Source organism: Mustelus asterias, chromosome 16 (assembly GCF_964213995.1).
Source record: "Mustelus asterias chromosome 16, sMusAst1.hap1.1, whole genome shotgun sequence".
Taxonomy (NCBI): domain Eukaryota; kingdom Metazoa; phylum Chordata; class Chondrichthyes; order Carcharhiniformes; family Triakidae; genus Mustelus; species Mustelus asterias.
The window spans coordinates 50,323,985-50,343,870 of record NC_135816.1 but is presented as its reverse complement, the minus strand read 5'-3'; the positions used below and the strand labels follow the sequence as shown (position 1 = coordinate 50,343,870).

The window sequence follows — 19,886 nt, the reverse complement described above, 5'->3', positions numbered from 1 at the left end:
CCTAAGTGCAACATGTCTACTCTGCAACCCATTTAGAAATAGTATCAATAAACATGTGTTCAGCAGATACCAGAGTATGTCTACAGTCTGAGCACCAAGTCCCATGACTAATGTCCAAGGTAGAAGGGCCCAATCTCACAACATGGTAACAATGAAAGCGGAATAGATGGAATTTTACCAAAAATTGTCAAAGTATTAGGCTCTCTCCAGGATAAGAGAATCCACCCACCCCTCCCCACCCCCACCACTATGGAAGTTTCGGACGGCACTCTCCTCCTTCACAGCCATTGATACCCCATTCTATCATCAGGACTCTCCCTTCCCCTGCTCCCCCATTCTGTCATCAGGACTCTTCCTTTCACCCCCACCACTCCCCATCACACGTAAGGGGAACCCATTCCCATAGAGGAGGGTTACTCTCCCCCCATGCCAGAGCCCCCTGGGCATTTCCCCCTTTATGCGCCTACTTGGCACTACCCACTTGGCAGTGTTCCCTGACACTGCCAAGGGATACTGCCAGGGTGCAATGCACATCCTTGGCATCCAACCCCCAGGACCTCCATGCACCTCTATGTCCCTGGCATGGTTACCATGACTGGTTTCTGCTTTTAAAAACCAGTAGTGATTTGCACCGGCGTGACATCATGCTGCCAGGGCAGGGAGGAGACGTTGTGGGTGGCGTAAAGCCGATTAATTATATTAAAATATATTCAAATACATGGAAATCAGATTCATGCTCTTTCTGGGCACGGACCGGATAACATTTAGAGGGGCAGGGGAAGATCTCAAACCGAGATCTCAGCAGCGCAAATCCTGTTATGGCCCCTAAATCTGGCAAATCTCTCAAAATGGGATTTGCACCACTGGGGAGGGAGGGCCTTGAATGTAACTTTGAGATCAGTGTGCCCAATCTCAGAATCCTGGTGTTACTGGTGTATTTAGGCCCCGCCCCTCCAGCTGACTGTCTGACCCTCGCCAGCACTCTGAAATTGCACAGAGTACTGTTAAATCAGTGAGAAAAGCGCCTGTGAAGCCAATGAGTTTCACCCCACTTCTCTCACGTTATTAATTACTGTGCAATTTTGGGAAGATTGCACCCATAGGCAACTTTTTGGCCCCTCCTGCCGAAGTGAATGCAAGTTTGAAAGGCTTGCCATGGTGGAATTTGCCGCACTGGGGCCAGAAAATCACAGTCATAGTTTCATGTTATGAAGTAAGATAGCATGTTTGAGGGCAGTATGGTATGAAGGGTTAACAGATTGGATCTGTGAATGTGTGACATAGATGATAATGTACCACTAGCCAGTCATGTATTTGACTCTCTCTTTCGAGAGATAGAAAGAAATGGTGGAATCATGCCTAAAAGTTAGGTGCCTACTCTATAACCTGTTTCGAAGCAGTACCAAAAGAAGTGTTGAGCTGATACCAGAATACATCTACAGTCTGTCTCAGTCCTAAGTTTCATGCCTATACCCCAAGACAGGAAGACCCGACCTCAGAACAGAAGTGTGATGGACTTCTTGCTCTTTTCCCACCGTCCAGCTGTTTCAATACCATTGATCCTTGGACAGTTCAGGTGGCTGTTTGAATAAATGCAAATTGGCACATATAATTTAATTTGGAGTATAGTTCATTTTTAATTGGCTGCTGAGTGGAGTCTCCATCATTGCCTGCTTACCGAATAAAACCTGACACAACACCCTGCAAAGCCCTTTGAGGCAAGCTTAACACACATGGACCCACAAAGAAAATTTGGACCATTGTCATTATGGGTGTCTTTAGCCCCTCCAACAGCACCCGCACCACCACCTCACCCCTTCTCCTACCCCCTTCAAACCATCATACACATCTCTTTGCTCCCCAACCCCCTGGAACGTAACCAAATTCAATTTGGCCCTTCTATCATTGCAAGTTCAAAGCCTGGTCCTGGCTTTGGAGGCCCACTTTGGTCACTCAGCTTGTCAGTTTAATGAGGGACTGGATATTAAAATCGACTGGGCCTTGCACTGCAAGTGTATTGCACCAGCTTTCCATTCTTGAGTTCAAATTCTCCCTTTTGTTAAATGTAATGCTGAATCAAAATTTTGATATGTTAAATAATTCTGTATTCAGCCAGCACTAAGATACTTATTGATGATAGTGTTGAATTGATATCAATAGATAAAAACATGCCAATGTCCATTAATGACAGATGATTGCACTAATTAATACTCCCTGTAGGAGAATTTTTATTAAAGACTACTCAGTAGTTCAGTGATGCCTGTTGAATAGCCTAAAAACCACTACTGGCCCACTTCCATTCACCTGCATCTTTCACCAGACTTGATATTCTGTGAACTGCCAGCAGTGGAATGTTGCCCAAGTTGGGATTCAATTCCCAAATTTCCCAAAAAGAACACAAGGATTCAAAATTGCTCCAGTTTTCACACAGTTGAAAGAACCCTGTACATTAGAGGTTAATTGGTCTGCAAGTCTTAATGACCGCTGACAAATATTTTAGGGAATAAACTCTAAACAGGTTCATATACTCACTTTTAATGCTGGGATTCCTCTATTTAATTTAAATGCTGTATGTTCCAGCCAAAATGCTGTATGACTTGGAAAAGCTGGAGTTGGTGATTTGCCTCCCACTAACCTTCTTCGTAGTGGTAAAGGTAGTTTAACACATTAAAGTAGGAAAAACTTCTTTGGAATTTAGGATCTGATACAGTAATGATACTTTCTGGAGATGTCCGTAATAGATTTTGTGATATATTTTGAGAGTGTTCAAATGTCTGCAACTTTCACATATAGTTGTCAAAATTTAATGAACTATTATCAGTACAATGAGGTATGATCTTTGAACATTGTACTCCATTATATTGACTGACTGCTTTCTGTTTTATAGGATGACCGTTTCTGTGACTTTGTGGATCTTCTTACAGAGTATGAAACAAAAAATGTTCTGGCAACCCCAATACTGAATGGAAAAGACTTAGTTGCTGTTGTAATGGCCGTAAACAAATTAAATGGAGATTATTTCACCACAACAGATGAAGAAGTAATAATTTTTCAGATTTTTGGACAAATATATTGTATATACTTTTGTCTACATGTATACTTTGAAAATTAAGGCATTGAAATTCCACATCTTTTCCAGTGCAATTTTAGTAATGATTTTTATTTTGATGACTGAAAAATAGGATGAATGAAAATTGTGCTGGTTTTCTGGCCTACAATGACAGTGGTGCATCTCCACTGTTGTTTGGGGCCCTTTCATAATGCTTCAACTTATGCTTTTAAAGGGTTATTTAATCATTGGAGTTCTGGAAACCCATGAGTGTTTCCCCCAGAGCATCAAGGGTAATTATTCCTTCAATGCATTGGGTGTGATCTTGCCTGCCGTTCATGCCATGCTCCCGCTGCAGTGAAGTTGGAGAATTTAGCAGGCAGCCAAATCTCTGTTCACTGTGGCAGAATGGGAAAATCGCACCAGTGTGAACAGTGATAAGATTCTGGCCATTGTCTTTTATCCAACTGTCTACCATAGTCTTTTTCACTTATTCTAGCTGCTCCTAGATATAAGCTCAGGGTTTAGTGATCATGTGGTATGAAAGGTTCAAGGGATCGAGATAGTTTTACTGTCATGCAGTTTGTATTGGGAGCTGACACCGACTGTATCTTTGAAACTTGCCTCACACAGAGGTGTTGCCTTTGGTGTATCATTTGCTTAATACTCTGAGGCTGAGAAATGACAGCTTTATGTTTGTCTACTCCCGGTATCTGATATCCACTGAGTCATGAATCCATGGAATTCCTACAGTGCAGAAGGAGGCCATTTGACCCATCAAGTCAGCACCAACTCTCCAAAAGAGTATCTTATCCTCTGAAAGAGCATCTTATCCAGCTGCAACCACTCCCCCTACCCACCCCCTTCGTCCTATCCCCTGACCCTGCGCATTTACCATGGCTAGTCCACCTAACCTACATATCGTTGGACACTAAGGGGCAATTTAACATGGCCAATCCACCTAACCTGCATTCAGGTATAGACCGATATATGCTAAGACACCTGTATGGACTTGTCTTCAATATGCACTTCCTAATTTCCATCATTCTGCTCTATCAGAAAAAATGATGCCAAATACTTGTGGATCTGCTTCTCTAAAGGATGCAGCTCTCGAGGTCTTTACTGCTGACTCTAGTCTTTTTACCCTTTCATTTTGCGCACCTTACTTTTGTAACAAGATTGAGGGAATTAGCTAAAGGCTAACTTTTGAGGTGTTATCCTCCAGGTGTGTGTGTTTTTTATATATATATATATATATATATATATATATATATGTTGATCTAAAAAAAGTGGAGATGTACAAAATGCATAAGTATATTGGTTTCACCCTGTTAAAGCAGAATACAAATACTTTTTCCAAAAACAGCTTTTTTTTTTCTCTTAACAGTTCCGAACTTGCCATTGTTATTATATAGTTCACTAGTCATGTACATAGTTCATTCTGGGTAAATGGACTTAGAAAGACTGTGAGTTGGCATGAAAGGTATCAAGTGCCATGGGGAGTGGGTGGGGGACATGAGTTGGCATGGGGAGTATAAGAACTTGTGGGTGTCACTGGTTGGAGTGCTTCAGGTGGCACTGAGTTGTAAAGCAGGGGACATGAGGGTCATGGAAGGGGCATGAAGGCATGGGTAAGCCTTTTTAGGAACATAGGAACATAGGAAATAGGAGCAGGAGTAGGCCATCTAGCCCCTCGAGCCTGCCCCGCCATTCAATAAGATCATGGCTGATCTGAAGTGGATCAGTTCCACTTACCCGCCTGATCCCTATAACCCCTAATTCCCTTACCGATCAAGAATCCATCTATCCGTGATTTAAACATATTTAACGAGGTAGCCTCCACCACTTCTGTGGGCAGAGAATTCCAGAGATTCACCACCCTCTGAGAGAAGAAGTTCCTCCTCAACTCTGTCCTAAACTGACCCCCCTTTATTTTGAGGCTGTGCCCTCTAGTTCTAGTTTCCTTTCTAAGTGGAAAGAATCTCTCCACCTCTACCCTATCCAGCCCCTTCATTACCTTATAGGTCTCTATAAGATCCCCCCTCAGCCTTCTAAATTCCAACGAATACAAACCCAATCTGCTCAGTCTCTCCTCATAATCAACACATCGAGATAGATTGAACTTAGCTTTCAAAAGGTTCCCGAATCCAGACTATGGTTCGTAACTTCTCTAAGGGGCTGTGAACCACTCATCATGGGGAAGTTGGCCCACACCATGAAAATTGCAGGAGTGAGGAGACGCTGACCCCCACAATGAAACTGGCAAGGTCAGGAGTGCAGGTGCCAGCTCCTACCTGCATCCTTATCCCACAGAAAAAAAAATTTGGGGCACTGAGAATGGAGTTAGGAATCCCAGAAATGGGCCCCGATTGCCATTATTAAATGGCTCTGGAGTCATTCCAGCTTTGCGAACATTTGAGCCCTAACATCAGGGCAAATAGACTGGTGAAGTTTAGAGACATAAGTTTATTAATTTTAGTCCATTATTTCTTTTTACTTACAGGTTTTGTTAAAGTATCTCAGTTTTCTCAACTTAACACTCAAGATCTACTATTTGAATTATCTCCATGGGTGTGAAACCAGGAAAGGGCAGGTAAAGCTAAAATAAGGCTTCCTTGATAAAGGATTGGAAATTTCTGTGTAAATTATTGAATATAAGATTTGACATATTTTACAGGTTAAATTTAATAACATACCTATGACAAGTTTGAACAATGATAGAACTGTTTTTAATCAATACCTTTAGACAAAAGTTAAGATCATTCCTAAATAATGATTTATCATTATCATAGAAACAAATTGGGTGAGAATTTCCTTTTATTCTTAGTGAAAGTATAAACATGCTGTCAGAGTTTTCTGCTCGTTCAAACACCAGTTATGATTTTTCCACCTTCCATTTTAATCTAGAAGGTAATAGGAGCTGGCAAGCGGAAGCAGAAATCCCATGTAGCCACTGTCTGCACACAAGTCTCCAAAAGCGCTGCACTTAGCAAATAGATGGAATCGGCCCTCATGTATTTAATGTTTGGTAATTACACAATGGAAGTAATCCGAATCATAGAACGATTAAAATGAATCATTACCAATATCATGAAATGTGTTTCTCTCAGACCGGCAGTCTGTTTTACACTACTTTCCTTTTTTGATGCACAATTTTCATCTCCATTGACTTCAATGGATTCATTAAAGTGTAGATATGGCTGATCATGTCCCTGTTGGCGTTTTTACATATCTACATGAACTATCTACCTAATTTTACTGCTGCGTGTTTCACATATCCCATAATATTCATTTTCCAAGCAGCAAATAATTTGCTTTTAAAGCTAATTATGGAATCTGTTTTGACGATGCTTTGGAGAATACTACATTCCAGTCATCATTTGTGTAAAGTGTTTTTGAACTAACTTATTAATTTTTCTAGTGATTACCTTCAATTGTGAGTTGGCTTTTCACCAGCCAATGAAACCAATCTATCATTATTTGTCTTTATCTTGAAGATCTATTGGATTTTTATTTAACCGTCGCAGCTCCAAAGAAAAATCTCGAACTTCCTTCATCTGCTTTCTTAACAGTAACACCATCCTTGATAATCTACAGCAATTGCTCTATTGATTTCACATCACATCCTCAAGTTATTAATCTGTCCTCTAAAGGGGGAAGCAAATTTGGACACAATAATCCAACAACAGCTTAATTAAACTTATCTAGAAATTCAAATTATCACTTTGCTTTTGAACCCTATGCTCTAGATCAGATTTTAGCAAATGTTACTGCTTCGATGCTTCCAGATCAATCCGCTGCCTACGTACCCCTGCCAGCACAATGTTTTAACATGTCAATTTCTTTGTTGCACAAAATGTACCAAATAAAATACATTTAAACATCTTAGTGGTACCATGAGCCATTAATGTGACCAGTGTTTGTTCAAGCTTAGGCACATAATATTTGAAACAATGGCCGTGATTCTCCCAAAAACGCCGAATTGTCAGGATAACTTTTAGATTCTGACTGTTCTGTCAGTTCAGCTTCTCACTCAAATCTCCACACTCTGTAAACTGCAGAGGTCCCAGTCGTGAATCTCTTTAAAATCCCGGCGGGGGTGAGGGTGGCCTATTTGCGCCGGAGTTTGACAGTTCTGGAACTCTGCACATGCGCAGTGGTCCCCGATCTGTCAGTCTCCCTGTTTGCTGGCCAGCTCAATCACTGGCCAGCCCGGGACCCCACAGTGCTGCCTCTCCAGCTCCCACCACGGCCCAATTGCGGTCCTCACAGCAATTCTCGGGACAGCCTTGATCTCCCCCGTCCCGGAGCGTCCCGATGTACAGCCCACACCCCCCAGCAATGGTGATCCCCTCACCCCGGCAGACCCACCCCCTCCCTGATCCTCCCTCACCCCCCCCCCCCCCCACTGACAGACCACCAGCCCGCCCCAATTGCTGCCCTCCCTCCATCCCAGACTGATCCTATCTGCAGAAGTAGGCAACATAGCCTTCAGGACTCTCCACCCTAGCTACAGAGAACAGTGTCTATGCCTCTAACTATGCTGTCCCCGATTATGATGGCATTTCTCTTTTCTCCCCCCCACTTAAGTGGCTCCCTTATCTTCACTAAGCTGGACTGCCCAGAGTGTCTCCAAACTCCAGTCTCCCAGCTGCACCAAGCCATAAAGGGCTCCCAGAGATTCTTCTGAACTTTAATGCTCTCCAACACAAAGCAATTATCTTTCACCAATGCCTCATCAGCTCCTCAGGACTTTGTCTGAGCCCTAAGTGCACAAAACAACTCCCAGGACATCCCTATGAGCTTCAGAACACACACGGTCCAAACTGCAACAAATCCCCTCTCCCAGCAAGCGCATAGATGAATTGAAAACCATTTTATTAAGCTCCACCAATCTCCATGATGACATAGCTTGTTCCTGTCTATCCTCAAACTCATCTCTAAGCCAATTATCCCTTCTTTACAATTTCTCCAGCGAAGTAAGTCCATCTGCAATTTTATGGTTCCATCTCCTATTCTGACTCTGTTAAACTTGGGTAAACTTTTGAACTGCCATTTTCTTTTTAGAGTTCTGGCAATCTCTAAAGCCCACCATTTTATTTACCTTACCTTCTACAGCTTTAATATTGCGAGATATAAAAATTACTGCTACAATTTTAACATGAACCATGAACTAGATATGAAACAAAAATGCTGCGTTTAAACGTGAACCACCAACATGGGTATGGGTTGTTGCAATTTTTAAATGTCATTGGTATCCAATGAAAAGAGCAGGTGTTTCTTAAACTCCCATTCATCATAGCTACAAAGTCCTTATCATCTGCTTGGTCCCTTGCACCCAGTTATAAGGTGCAGGTAGATAAAAGTTGTATTTGTGGGTGCAAAGTTGAGGCTGACTGTTGCTATAAGTATAAAATGTTATGACTGAAAATTGGGGTCAACTTATATGCTGTAATTTACAGTAACAAAAATATCCATCATTATTTCTCCAGGATACACTCAGGAATATGTATACCACAGTTTTGGAATCCATTCTTTAGATGCAAAAACAAGAGTTCTGTATGCCTGTCTTAATGACGTTATCTACCTGTGCTGCCATCCGTTTTTATTATTCGTTCATAGGGTGTGAACATGACTGGCTAGGCCAGCGTTTATTGTCCATTTCTAATTGCCCTTGAGAAGTGTCATGACCCAATTTCTTGAACCACTGCAATCAATCTGGTGTAGTTACACTCACAATGCAGTTAGAGAGGGGTTTCCAAGTATTGACCCAGTGACAGTGAATAGTGGAGAAATAGGGGCTGAAATTTTATTGGCTCGGCGCGCCAATCGATGGGCGGAGCAAGCCGTTAAAATCACGCGAGAGCTGAGAAATCAGGATCACACCCGATTTCTCGCCTCTCGCGATCTTACAAGATACGGAATTCCGGCGAGGTCAGCCTCTCGGCGGAAATGGGCAAGAGGCTGAGTAAATTATTTAAATGTATTACAATATTAATTTACATGGCATTAGCGAGCATGATGCTCAATGGTCTGGGTTCGCTTTCCTTTATGGCCTCGTCTGGAGAGGTTCTCTCCGGTGAGGAAAACACCTGCCTCCCATGAATGGGGAACAGTTGTATTGACCTCGCCGGTAGAACTGGAGGCCATCGAGGCTCCCCGGGGAGGCCAAGGGCAAGGGGGGGCCCTTGGGCAGTATCTGCCTGGCACTGCCAGCCTGGCACCTTGGCATTGCCCACCAGGGGCAGCCCGATTGCGGGGGGAGCTACTGTGCATTCTACCTGTGATCAGATGGGGGGAAAGGGCCTACTATAATTCTGCAGGTGATCAGTGGGGAGGAAGGAGGGGCACCTGCTCAGCATCATGATCATTGCGGGGGGCGGGGGGGGGGCATGATCGGTCTGGGCAATGGTGGGGCAGGTGGGGCTGCATTTCAGGTGGTGTGAGGCTCGCGATAGGTGGCAGGCCCCTACGATTGCAAGATGAGGTGATGTTTGTTCAGAATGCCTACAGCAGCAGTGGCCTGACAGCTCTCTCTCAGTCTGTCAGACCTCTGCTGCTGCCATTACGCATGTGCAGAATCAGAGGTTTGAACAGGTGCAATAGCTCCCTCTGCAGGCTGCCTGGTGAATTAAGCCCAGCCCACTGCCTGCAGCAGCTAGAAATGGTCTAGGCCATTTTTCCATGGACTATGTGCACAAGATTGGGCGTGAAACCTCACCCATAAAACGGACCTACAACTCTCCCATTTTCACACTAGCTGGACACTTCGAATCATTCTTATAAAATTCTGCCCATAGTTCCAAATTAGGATGGTGGGTGACTTGAGGGGAACTTGGAAGTGGTGGTGTTCCCCTGTGTCTGCTGCCCTTGTCCTTCTAGGTGGGAGAAGTTGGGGATTTGGTTTGAATGGAGCTGTCAAAGGAGCCTTGATGAGTAGCTACAGTCCATCATGTAGATGGTTTGTATATCTGTCGGCCTTGGTTCCACTGTTCCTCCACTCCATTTCAGGTGTTCTGTCGTTCTCTATTATTATATCTAAAATGTCTAATGTAACATTTCACTATCATGAACTGCAGCTGCCATTTTGCTTCCTATTCTGTTGGACTAATGAATGTATATCATCCTCAGTCATTTCTGATCTTTGTCACAATTTACAATACCTCCAATTTGACGTCATTAGAAAATTTTGATATTGCTTTCTCAATTTTTACATGCACATGCATAGAAAAGAGTGCCACATTATTATGTAGAGGGCTAGAGATCAGCACCATTGACAGTTTGTTACACTGCCAGAAAGCAGCTGGTCCTTGCATTACAATAAGTCTATGTCTTGCAAGGTAAATCTGATGATCTTTCAGGTTTGAATATCACAGGAAATATGTTAACATAGAAACATAGAAGATAGGAGCAGGAGGACGCCATTCAGCCCTTCTAGCCTGCTCTACCATTCATCACGATCATAGCTGATTGTCCAACTCAATAGCCTAATCCTGCTTTCTCCCCTTAACGTTTGATCCCATTTGCCCCAAGTATCTAGCCGCCTCTTGAATATATTCAATGTTTTGGCATCAACTATTTCCTGTGGTAATGAATTCCACAGGCTCGCCACTCTTTGGGTGAAGAAATGTCTCCTTACCTCCATCCTAAATGATCTACCCTGGATCCTCAGACTGTGACTCCTGGTTCTGGACTCCCCCACCATCGGGAATATCCTCCCTGCACCTACCCTGTCTAGTCCTGTTAGAATTTTATAAGTCTCTATGAGATCCCCCCTCATTTGTCATTTGTCTGAACTCCAGCGAAAACAATCCGAACCTAGTCAATCTCTCCTCATACAACACTCCTGCAGTTAGAATTAAATCTACATGCATTTATTCCACAGGTCCTCTTATGGTCTGCAAGCAAAGTATTTGAAGAGCTGACTGATATTGAGCGTCAGTTTCACAAAGCCCTGTATACAGTACGCGCCTTTTTGAACTGTGACAGATACTCAGTTGCACTCCTGGACATGACAAAGGAGAAGGTTTGATATTTTTCTGCATCCGTACTTGAAATATGGTGGCATTGACTTGACTGAAATATGTCCAACTAACTTCCTACTCATTTTGTTTTGTTCTTTCTACTGTAGGAATTTTTTGATCTTTGGCCAGTACAAATGGGTGAGGTACCACCATATGATGGTCCAAAAACACCAGATGGAAGGGTATGCTTTACAAATCGTTTCGTAAGTAAATGTTACTGCTTTTGTTTCAACATTTTTATTCTTACATTCTTTGTTTTCTTTTATCCACAGGAAATAAACTTCTACAAAATAATTGATTACATTCTTCATGGAAAAGAGGAAATTAAAGTCATCCCGTAAGTCTGTGTTCAATAAAAGATCGAGAAAGTGATACACTTCTCTGAGTTAATGCAACTTATTTGTCGGGTCCACATTTTGGTTCACCAACAAAGGAAGGGAAGAAATGCATTGGGAGAAAGGGATGTGACTATGTGGATATTTAGAATGGAATATTATTTAGAATTTTCCTTCAGTTTTTGGAACATGCGTTTGCCCACCCAGCAAGTAGAAAGACAATTGTAGTCCATGTCCAAATACAGCAAGACCTGAACAATTTCTAGGCTTGGTCAGACAAGTGGCAAATAACATTCACACCTCACAAGTTCTGTCCCTCTCCAAGAAGAGAGGATCTAATCATCGTCTCTTGACATTCAATGCAATTACCATTGCTAAATCCCCTACAATCAACATGCTGGGGCTTACCATTGATCAGAAACTGAACTGGACTAGCCATATAAATACTGTGGCTACTACAACAGGTCAAAGGCTAAAAATCCTGTAGTGAGTAATTCACCTCTTGACTCCGCAAAGCCTGTCCACAAGGCACAAGTCAGAAGTGTAATGAATACCCTCTACTTGCCTAGATGAGTACAGCTCCAACAACACTCAAGAGCTTGACACCATCCAGGACAAAGCAGCTTGTTTGATAGCCACCCCTTCCACTGACATTCAATCCCTCCACCACCAATGAACAGTAGCAGCCGTGTGTACCATGTACAAGATGCACTGCAGAACTCACCAAGATTCCTTAGGCAGCACTTTCCAAACACATGACCACTACGATCTAGATGGACAAGTGCAGCAGTTAGCAGGGAACACAACCACCTGGAGGTTCCTCCCCGAGTCACTCACCATTTTGACTTGGAAATATATTGCCATTCCTTCACTGTCGCTAGGTCAAAATCCTCGAACACTCTCCTCCCTAACAGCACTGTAGGAGTACCTACACCTCAGGGACTGCAGCAGTTTAAGAAGGCAGCTCACCACCACCTTCTCAAGGGCAACTACGGATGAGCAATAAATGCGAGTCTAGCCAGCATCACCCGGATCCCATAAATGATCTTACTAGAATCCAACGAATTTTGCAACCAATGCTTCCTCTATTTCTGCAACCATTTCTTTTGAGACCCGAGGATGCAGACAATCAGATCCAGGAGACTTGTCAGTCTTAGGTCACATTAGTATTCCCATTACCCAAGAGATGATGGAAGTAACATGGAAGGAATAGGGAGGGGTAGGGGGCATGAATTGGCATGGATGGTATTAAGGCCCATGATGGATGGGTGAAGAGTGAGGATGGTATGAGATGCAAGGGATACTGGACCTAACAACTTTTTAAACAGCTGAGATTAGGCCCCAGAGAACTCAGGTGGGGCTTTCTAACCAGCCCACCTTGGTTCGCCTGTGGCTGCCAATGCTCTATATCCAAGGTCAGTGGGCCCAACCCCATTTTGCACCTGCCCTTCCACAGCAAAAATCACACATTCAGAGAATCATAGAATCCCTACAGTGCAGAAGGAGGCTATTCAGCCCATCGAGTCTGCACTGAGTTTCTGAGAGAATATCTCACCCAGGCCCCCTCCCTTGCCCTATCCCCATTGCGGGGTACTTTTTGATCAAGGCAGGTCTGGCAAGTGGGAAATTTTCCAATTCGAGCCAAAATCCAGCTTTCAAACATTGTTATTAGTGACTAATTTAATTGTTGCTATGTGTTGCTGTTATACAGAATAGCATGAAGTTATAATCGTCAAGTGTAAAATATACTAAAGTCATCTTCCATAAGAGCAAAATACTGCGGATGCTGGAATCTGAAACAAAAACAGAAAATGCTGGAAAATCTCAGCAGGTCTGACAGCATCTGTGGAGAAAGAATAGAGCCAACGTTCCGAGTCAGGATGACTCTTCGTCAGAACTGGAGACAAGGAAAATCGGACATGGTTTAAATTGTAAGGATGGGGTGGTGGGGTGCTGTAATTAATAGGAATGGCATAGACAAAAAGACATTCTGATCTCTAAATGGACACTCTTAGCACCATTCTCAGCCTTTATCATCACTATATTCACTTTGTCTTTTTGTCTATGCCATGCTTTTACTTTCAGAGCTGCAGGAGGATTAGTGAACATTCCAAATAAGCTTGTAGCAGAGCGGTTATATACTAGACCAGTAAACTCGAGGTCCTGTCACAATCCCACCTTGGCCAGTATGGTAATGAATGTAATAAAGCTGTTACTTTATGGACTGGCACGAGGAAAAAGGACTCAAATGCTGCTGAAATGTAACACAAAACTGGTTCATGGATGTCCTTCAGGGAAGGAAACTTAGCATTCCTAGTTGGTGTTCTACATGTGACTCCAGCATCTATTTTTACACCACCTTATATCGCCACTGCCTCAGTTCGTCACTGAAACCATTATCTTTTGTTACCTCTAGGCTTAACTATGCCTGGCCAACGCCCAAAGTTCTACCATCCATAAACTTGAGGTCATCCAAAAGTCTGATTCTTGTCTCATAACTTGCACGAAATCCTGGCACTCCTGTACTCACTAACTGACATTGAAACCTGGTTAAGCAACGCCTCAATTTTAAAATTTGCATTCTTGTTTCAAAAACCTTCAAGGCTTCACTCTCCTCTATCCCCAAACTCTCCTCCAGTCCCACAATCCTCAAAGATAGCTGCACTCCCCTAACACTGGCCTCTTGAACACGCCCCATTTTAATCGCTACTCTGCTAGTGGCCACTTCTTTAGCTGCCAAAGCAACAGGTTTAAAATTCCCTCGATAATTACCTCTGCCTCACTACCTCTCCTCCCAGCTTCAAGGCACTCCTTTAAAACTTACCTCTTTAACCAAAATTTTAGTCATCAATATCTGCTTATCTGATCTGGGGTTAGATTTTCCTTTATAATGCTCTTGTTAAGCACTTTAGAACATTTTGTATCATTAAGAGCGCGAAGCAAACACACAAGATGTTATTGTTCCACATTATCTGATTGACTGTAAAATTTCTGTGTTCCTCAATTTCAAAGGACATTTTATTTACTTTAAGTAAAAGTGACGTTAATATCTTGCAATTAATAGGCACATTGCAGGAAATTATCAATTCTCCTCCTTAGCCATACATTCCCTCACCTCTCCCTTTCGTCGTCAATGTTTTAAGTGTTAGCTTTGGCTCAATAGTAGCATCCTTACTTTTAGTCAGAAAATTGTGGGTTCACTCCCACTCCTGGGAGTTGGTGTGCTTCAGTGCAACACAGAGAGAGAGAGGGGCTGTCCTTCAAGTAGATGTTAAAATGAGATTCCAACTATAATCTCAGGTGAAGTAAAAGATCCTATTTTAAAGCAAAGAATGAGAGTTTTCCTGCTGTTCTGCCTATCATTTATTCCTCCGCTAATATCACTAAAACAAGGAATCTTGCCACGTTTCTAACTGTGGTGCATGGAGCTTTGTGTGTAAATTAGCTGCCATGTCTCTCCATATTGCAACAGTGACTGGTTGGTGAAGCACTTTGAAATGTCCTGAGGATGTAAAAATTGTCATATAAATATTCAGTTCTTGGTTTTATTTCATTCCATCCATTTGTCCCTTCACCATTGTCTTTATTGCTTTCCATTTGCTTCTATCCCTCTCATTTTCATCTTTGGAAATAAAAGAACAGCCGGGAATATCGCAATATGTTCAAGTCCAGAATGGAAGCAGAATGTTGATCTGTGTCAGTATTTCCTTTCCCCTCTTCCTTCATTTCAATCAGTTCCATTGTCCTGTGTCTTTTACAATCTATCTCTCCCTTCCATATCTCAGAATTTAATCCAGGTGATTGGGGGGGTGGGGTGTCTTGCCCACTGGCTAGAGAGCCAGCAAGAGCCAAGCCTCCTTTGGGGGAGGCTCACTGTAATATGTTCCAATTCTAATTAGATGGCCTGCAGTGGACCTTCCCCGGGGTAGAAATCCCATGCCTCACTCCAAGACCTAGCAGGTAATCAGAGGCCAGAAGCTTCTCATTGCCATCAGTGCCACTGTGGAAGAGGTGGTAGCTGCAGAGAAGGCACCCGCCAGAGACATAGGATCAGTGAGGGACCCAGACCACACGTGAGTGAGGGCAGGATGTTAGTTATAGATTGGGGGCAAGAGTGATGCAGGATTGGGGGGATCTGATCAATTTTTTCTTACATTTTGGAAGAAAGGGCAGGAGGTGGCTCTCAGCAGTGGCTCAACCCTTCCCAACGCCAGGTCCCTCAATCAAGCACTTAAGTGCCTGAGAAGCTTTTGCTTTCGGGCTCCCTGCATGGTGACTGCCCAGCCACCAGCAGTTGAATACCAATAGAGGCAGGATGAGGCCCCTTTGGCCCTCAAGGATCTCAATTGGCATTGTGGCAGGAAGGCCGTCCATGAGTCTTACCGACTCGGACTTAATCGGGCAGAGGTAGGGAGGCACATCTTCAATCCCAATTAAATGCCCCCCACACCTCCAAACCCACCTTGGAAGAGGGCATTAAATTCATCCCAAAGATTTAGATTTTGGTTACTTGGAAGTGTGTGCGATGTGAAAATGGAATTTGATGATAGCTGAAACTGGGAGAGGTTTCATAAGGAAACAATTTTGGGGGCAGTGACTCTTGCCTCCGGATGAGAATAGTTAAGTCAATAATTCAGGAGGAATCATTATTAATTCAACTAACTTAAACTTGTTGCATACCAGAAAATTGGAAGATGTCTAATTCAGGTGCCAGTGACAAAATGCAATTGAAATAGTTTAAATGTCTTCAGTATGAGGTAATTGCCATGTTTTCCAGTTGATGAACTAATTCACTTATTTGAACCAAAAGAGTAGCATTTTCAAAATAGTAACAATGAAAAGAAAAATGAACACAAAACAAACATTTGTTCATCAGTTATTTATAATCAAGTCCCTCCTAAGTGAATGGGAATGGAAAGGGGTGATGATAGGAGACTGGACTGTCTTTCTCCCCAGCTTTGTTCCTCCAAATTCTGGGACCAGCAAAGCTGCAAATTAAAGAATGATTTATTTTATTCATTTGTGGAACATGGGCGTCACTGGCTGGCTAACATCCTTAGTTGAACACTAAATGCTGGCCAGCCAAGGGCAGTTGAGAGTTAACCACATTGCTGCGGCTCTGGAATCACATGTAGGCCAGACCCAGGTAAGGATAGCAGATTTCCTTCCCTAAAGAACATTAGTGAACCAGATGGGTTTTTCCAACAATCGGCAATGGTTTCATGGTCATCAGTAGATTCTTATTTCCAGATTTTTAAAAATTGAATTCAAATTCCACCATCTGTCGTAGCAGGATTCAGAAAATTAGCTGAGTTTCTGGGTTAATAGTCTAGCGATAATACCAATTTGAAATGGGATTTACAGTTTTTGAGGCATTTTCATTGCAGATGCTGTCTGTATTTTGTTTTTGTTTCCGATACCCTGCAATCAGAATTTCTTTTCTTTTTCTTATTAAATATTGGACCTATTTGATTTTTACTTGCCTGTAATTACAAAAAAATAACTGCATTTACCATTTCAAGCTCGACCTTCACATCTAATTTAGGTGATTTATTTTCTTCAGGAGCCCACCAGCAGACCATTGGGCACTAGTTAGTGGATTGCCAACGTACGTTGCAGAAACCAGTCTTGTAAGTGTTTTAATCCTAGAGCAGGTGCGACAGCACTTTGCTGTGTTTTGGCGTTACATAAATGCAAGTTGTTGTCACAAAGCAGTTTGTCTAATACAGGAGAATGAATTAGGAAATAATTTCTACGTTTCATGTTTTCCCAGATATGCAACATTATGCATGCCGCCGCTGACGAATTCTTTCAATTTCAGGTAAGAAACAGCAAAGAATAAAAACATGGGTTGGATTTTCTGAAGCCCACCTGAGCAGGCAAGATGGTTGGGCAGGCACGGAGAATTGGGCAGGAGGCTGTGTGTCAGTCTCTCGTGGTAGAACTGTAAGCGATTAAGTCAGTGACAGGAAGGCATTAAAACAGGAAACTCGCCTATTAGCTCATTGATATGCTTAATTGGCTACTTGCTTATGATATAAATGCAACTTGGTGCGATTTAATGCTGCATCCTCAATTTAGTGAAACTCACACATGTCTGTCATGCCTTCAGTAACCCACCCAATGAAAGCTGGTGACTTACATGTGGCTTCCTTGACACACTGTGAGAACACTTTGAACACCCAGGAGAATGTGTCACAGGGCACTGGATTGTCTTGGAGACATTTTCTCTCTGTAAAGTCTAGCTGCACTGACACTCTGAGCGGCAGAGCCTCAGGCACGAAATTCAGATCCTAGAAGTACTGTGTCCAAAATTCAAAGGGGCAATGCATGGCTGAGATGCAAAGTGGCCAACCCTTAAAGTGGCAACACAGATCTGAGTCCCTCAGGGGAGGACACTTGGGAGACTACATGCAAGAAAAAGAAGAGATAGTGGCAGCACGGGAGTCATCTGCCTTGTCTTTCTTCATCCTCGAGTGCTGAAGAGGTTGTGCTGACTCGATTGCAATATCTTAAACCTCAGTTGAACCAGTCTATGTCTCTGAATTAAATTGTGTGAGGGAGAGGAATCTTCTCCCTCAACTTTGGAACATCTTTTTTGTACTGGAGAAACAGAAGTTCAGATGCTGGAGATTTAAACCGCAAAGCTCCCTTCCAAAGCTTGCAAGACACTTTCCAAATCTAACAATGCCAGTTGAAATGCACTGCCACTGGAGGTAGTGGAAGCAGGCACGTTAGCAACGTTCAAGGTGTATCTTGATAGACACATGAACGGGAGACGAACAGAGGGATAGAAACTGCGTATCGGCGCAGGCTTGATAGACCAAAAGGCCTGTTCCTATGCTGTATTGTTCTTTGTTCTTTGCACAACCATTAGGGGATTCCAATTTGTCAGAGCTGCTGCTGCCATGTAATCCAGTGGCAAGTCCATGTCAACCATATTCATGAGCTTGCCATCATGCATTCAGCATTCAGATGACCACCATGGAGCTGTGCCAGATCCCTATTGACTTCCAGCCTGCCAGCTGGTGACGTGACGGTCAGACTAACTCCAACCTAGTGTTCCCTTATAAACATATTTGTGCCTACATGGATGGATAGATCCGAAATGAAGATACAGTTTCTCAGATACATTATTATTACATGATGGCATTAGCCACAAATCCTTATGTCTCTCTTAATCAAATTCTGTAATGTTCACAGAAAGAGCCACTTGATGCTTTGGGATGGACAATTAAGAACGTGCTGTCAATGCCAATAGTAAACAAGAAAGAGGAAATTGTTGGAGTTGCCACCTTTTATAACAGGAAGGATGGGAAGCCATTTGATGAAATGGATGAAACTCTGATGGAAGTAAGGTTCAATCAGGTATCTTTTAGAATCCCAACCTAAACCACAGAAAGTTACATACTGACCGCTCCTTATCTTTTGCAGGCCTTGACACAGTTCCTCGGGTGGTCCGTTTTGAACACCGATACATATGACAAAATGAACAAACTTGAAAATAGGAAAGACATTGCCCAAGACATGGTGAACTATCATGTTAAATGCTCTAAAGATGAAATACAAGACATCCTGGTATGTTGGAGCAATTTTGAAGAACTTTGCTTAATAATATTATGTGATATTGAAATTAAATTTCCTTCAATTTCATGGTTCTGAAAATAAATACAATTTCATTTATCAGAAAACCAGAGAAATCTATGACAGAGAACCAGATGAATGTGAGGAAGAAGATCTTCAAGACATATTGGTGAGTAGATCAAGTTGAAGTCAAGATTGTACAACAATTTCATATTTTTGTTATGCTTTAAGATGTCATCTTAACATATATATTTTTTATATATACTGCAATGACTAAATAAGACTGAACAAAATACTCAGAGCAAAAATGCAGCGATAAAACTGATTGCAATAATTATTAAAAATAATGGACTGAGGTGATTATCTGTACTTTATTTTAAAAAAAGGCATTTTCTCCCTACCCTTTCTGAGAACTCACCCATTGCCACAGCCAGCCCCATATAATGATACAAAGTTTGGATTGCCTGGGACTGGATTTTGTCTACCAAGACAGCTAGCTCGAGTGGGGTAATTTCCTGACTTGCAGGGCCTGCCTCACTGAAAAGCACAGTTATACAGGCCTTAGCCACCCTCCAAGAGCACATCTGCCCACTCCATTGATTCATGACACTCACACTGCTGTGTAAGACCCTGGCTACAACCCAAAATGAGATCTGTTTGATTTCAGCACGAGGTTCAACTGGCTCTGCTGATTTTGGATTTCCTTCCTGTGTAATTCGCACTCTTCCTCCTTTTCCCTATGAAAAACTTGGATCTTTTGTAAAGGGGGGTGGTTCTTCTGCAATCAGGTCCCCCGCCTGCTACTTTTAAACGTCCACAGAATCATTCTAACTTCGTGAAAATCGAGCCCCTACTCTCAGATCCCACCGGTCTTGTTGCAAATTTGCCACTTGA

General features: G+C 42.7%; 1 protein-coding gene across 1 annotated transcript in view; it reads left to right on the top strand.

The window, feature by feature from the left end:
* The window catches only part of pde6a (phosphodiesterase 6A, cGMP-specific, rod, alpha), a 53,853-nt gene that overhangs the window by 5,431 nt on the left and 28,536 nt on the right, over nucleotides 1–19,886 (top strand). The window contains exons 2-11 of the mRNA XM_078231094.1: nucleotides 2,888–3,040; nucleotides 5,553–5,642; nucleotides 10,935–11,075; nucleotides 11,181–11,255; nucleotides 11,346–11,410; nucleotides 16,972–17,038; nucleotides 17,182–17,229; nucleotides 18,612–18,761; nucleotides 18,843–18,986; nucleotides 19,096–19,161. Of these exons, the coding sequence (XP_078087220.1) occupies nucleotides 2,888–3,040; nucleotides 5,553–5,642; nucleotides 10,935–11,075; nucleotides 11,181–11,255; nucleotides 11,346–11,410; nucleotides 16,972–17,038; nucleotides 17,182–17,229; nucleotides 18,612–18,761; nucleotides 18,843–18,986; nucleotides 19,096–19,161 (999 nt within the window). The remainder of the gene's footprint in view (nucleotides 1–2,887; nucleotides 3,041–5,552; nucleotides 5,643–10,934; nucleotides 11,076–11,180; nucleotides 11,256–11,345; nucleotides 11,411–16,971; nucleotides 17,039–17,181; nucleotides 17,230–18,611; nucleotides 18,762–18,842; nucleotides 18,987–19,095; nucleotides 19,162–19,886) is intronic.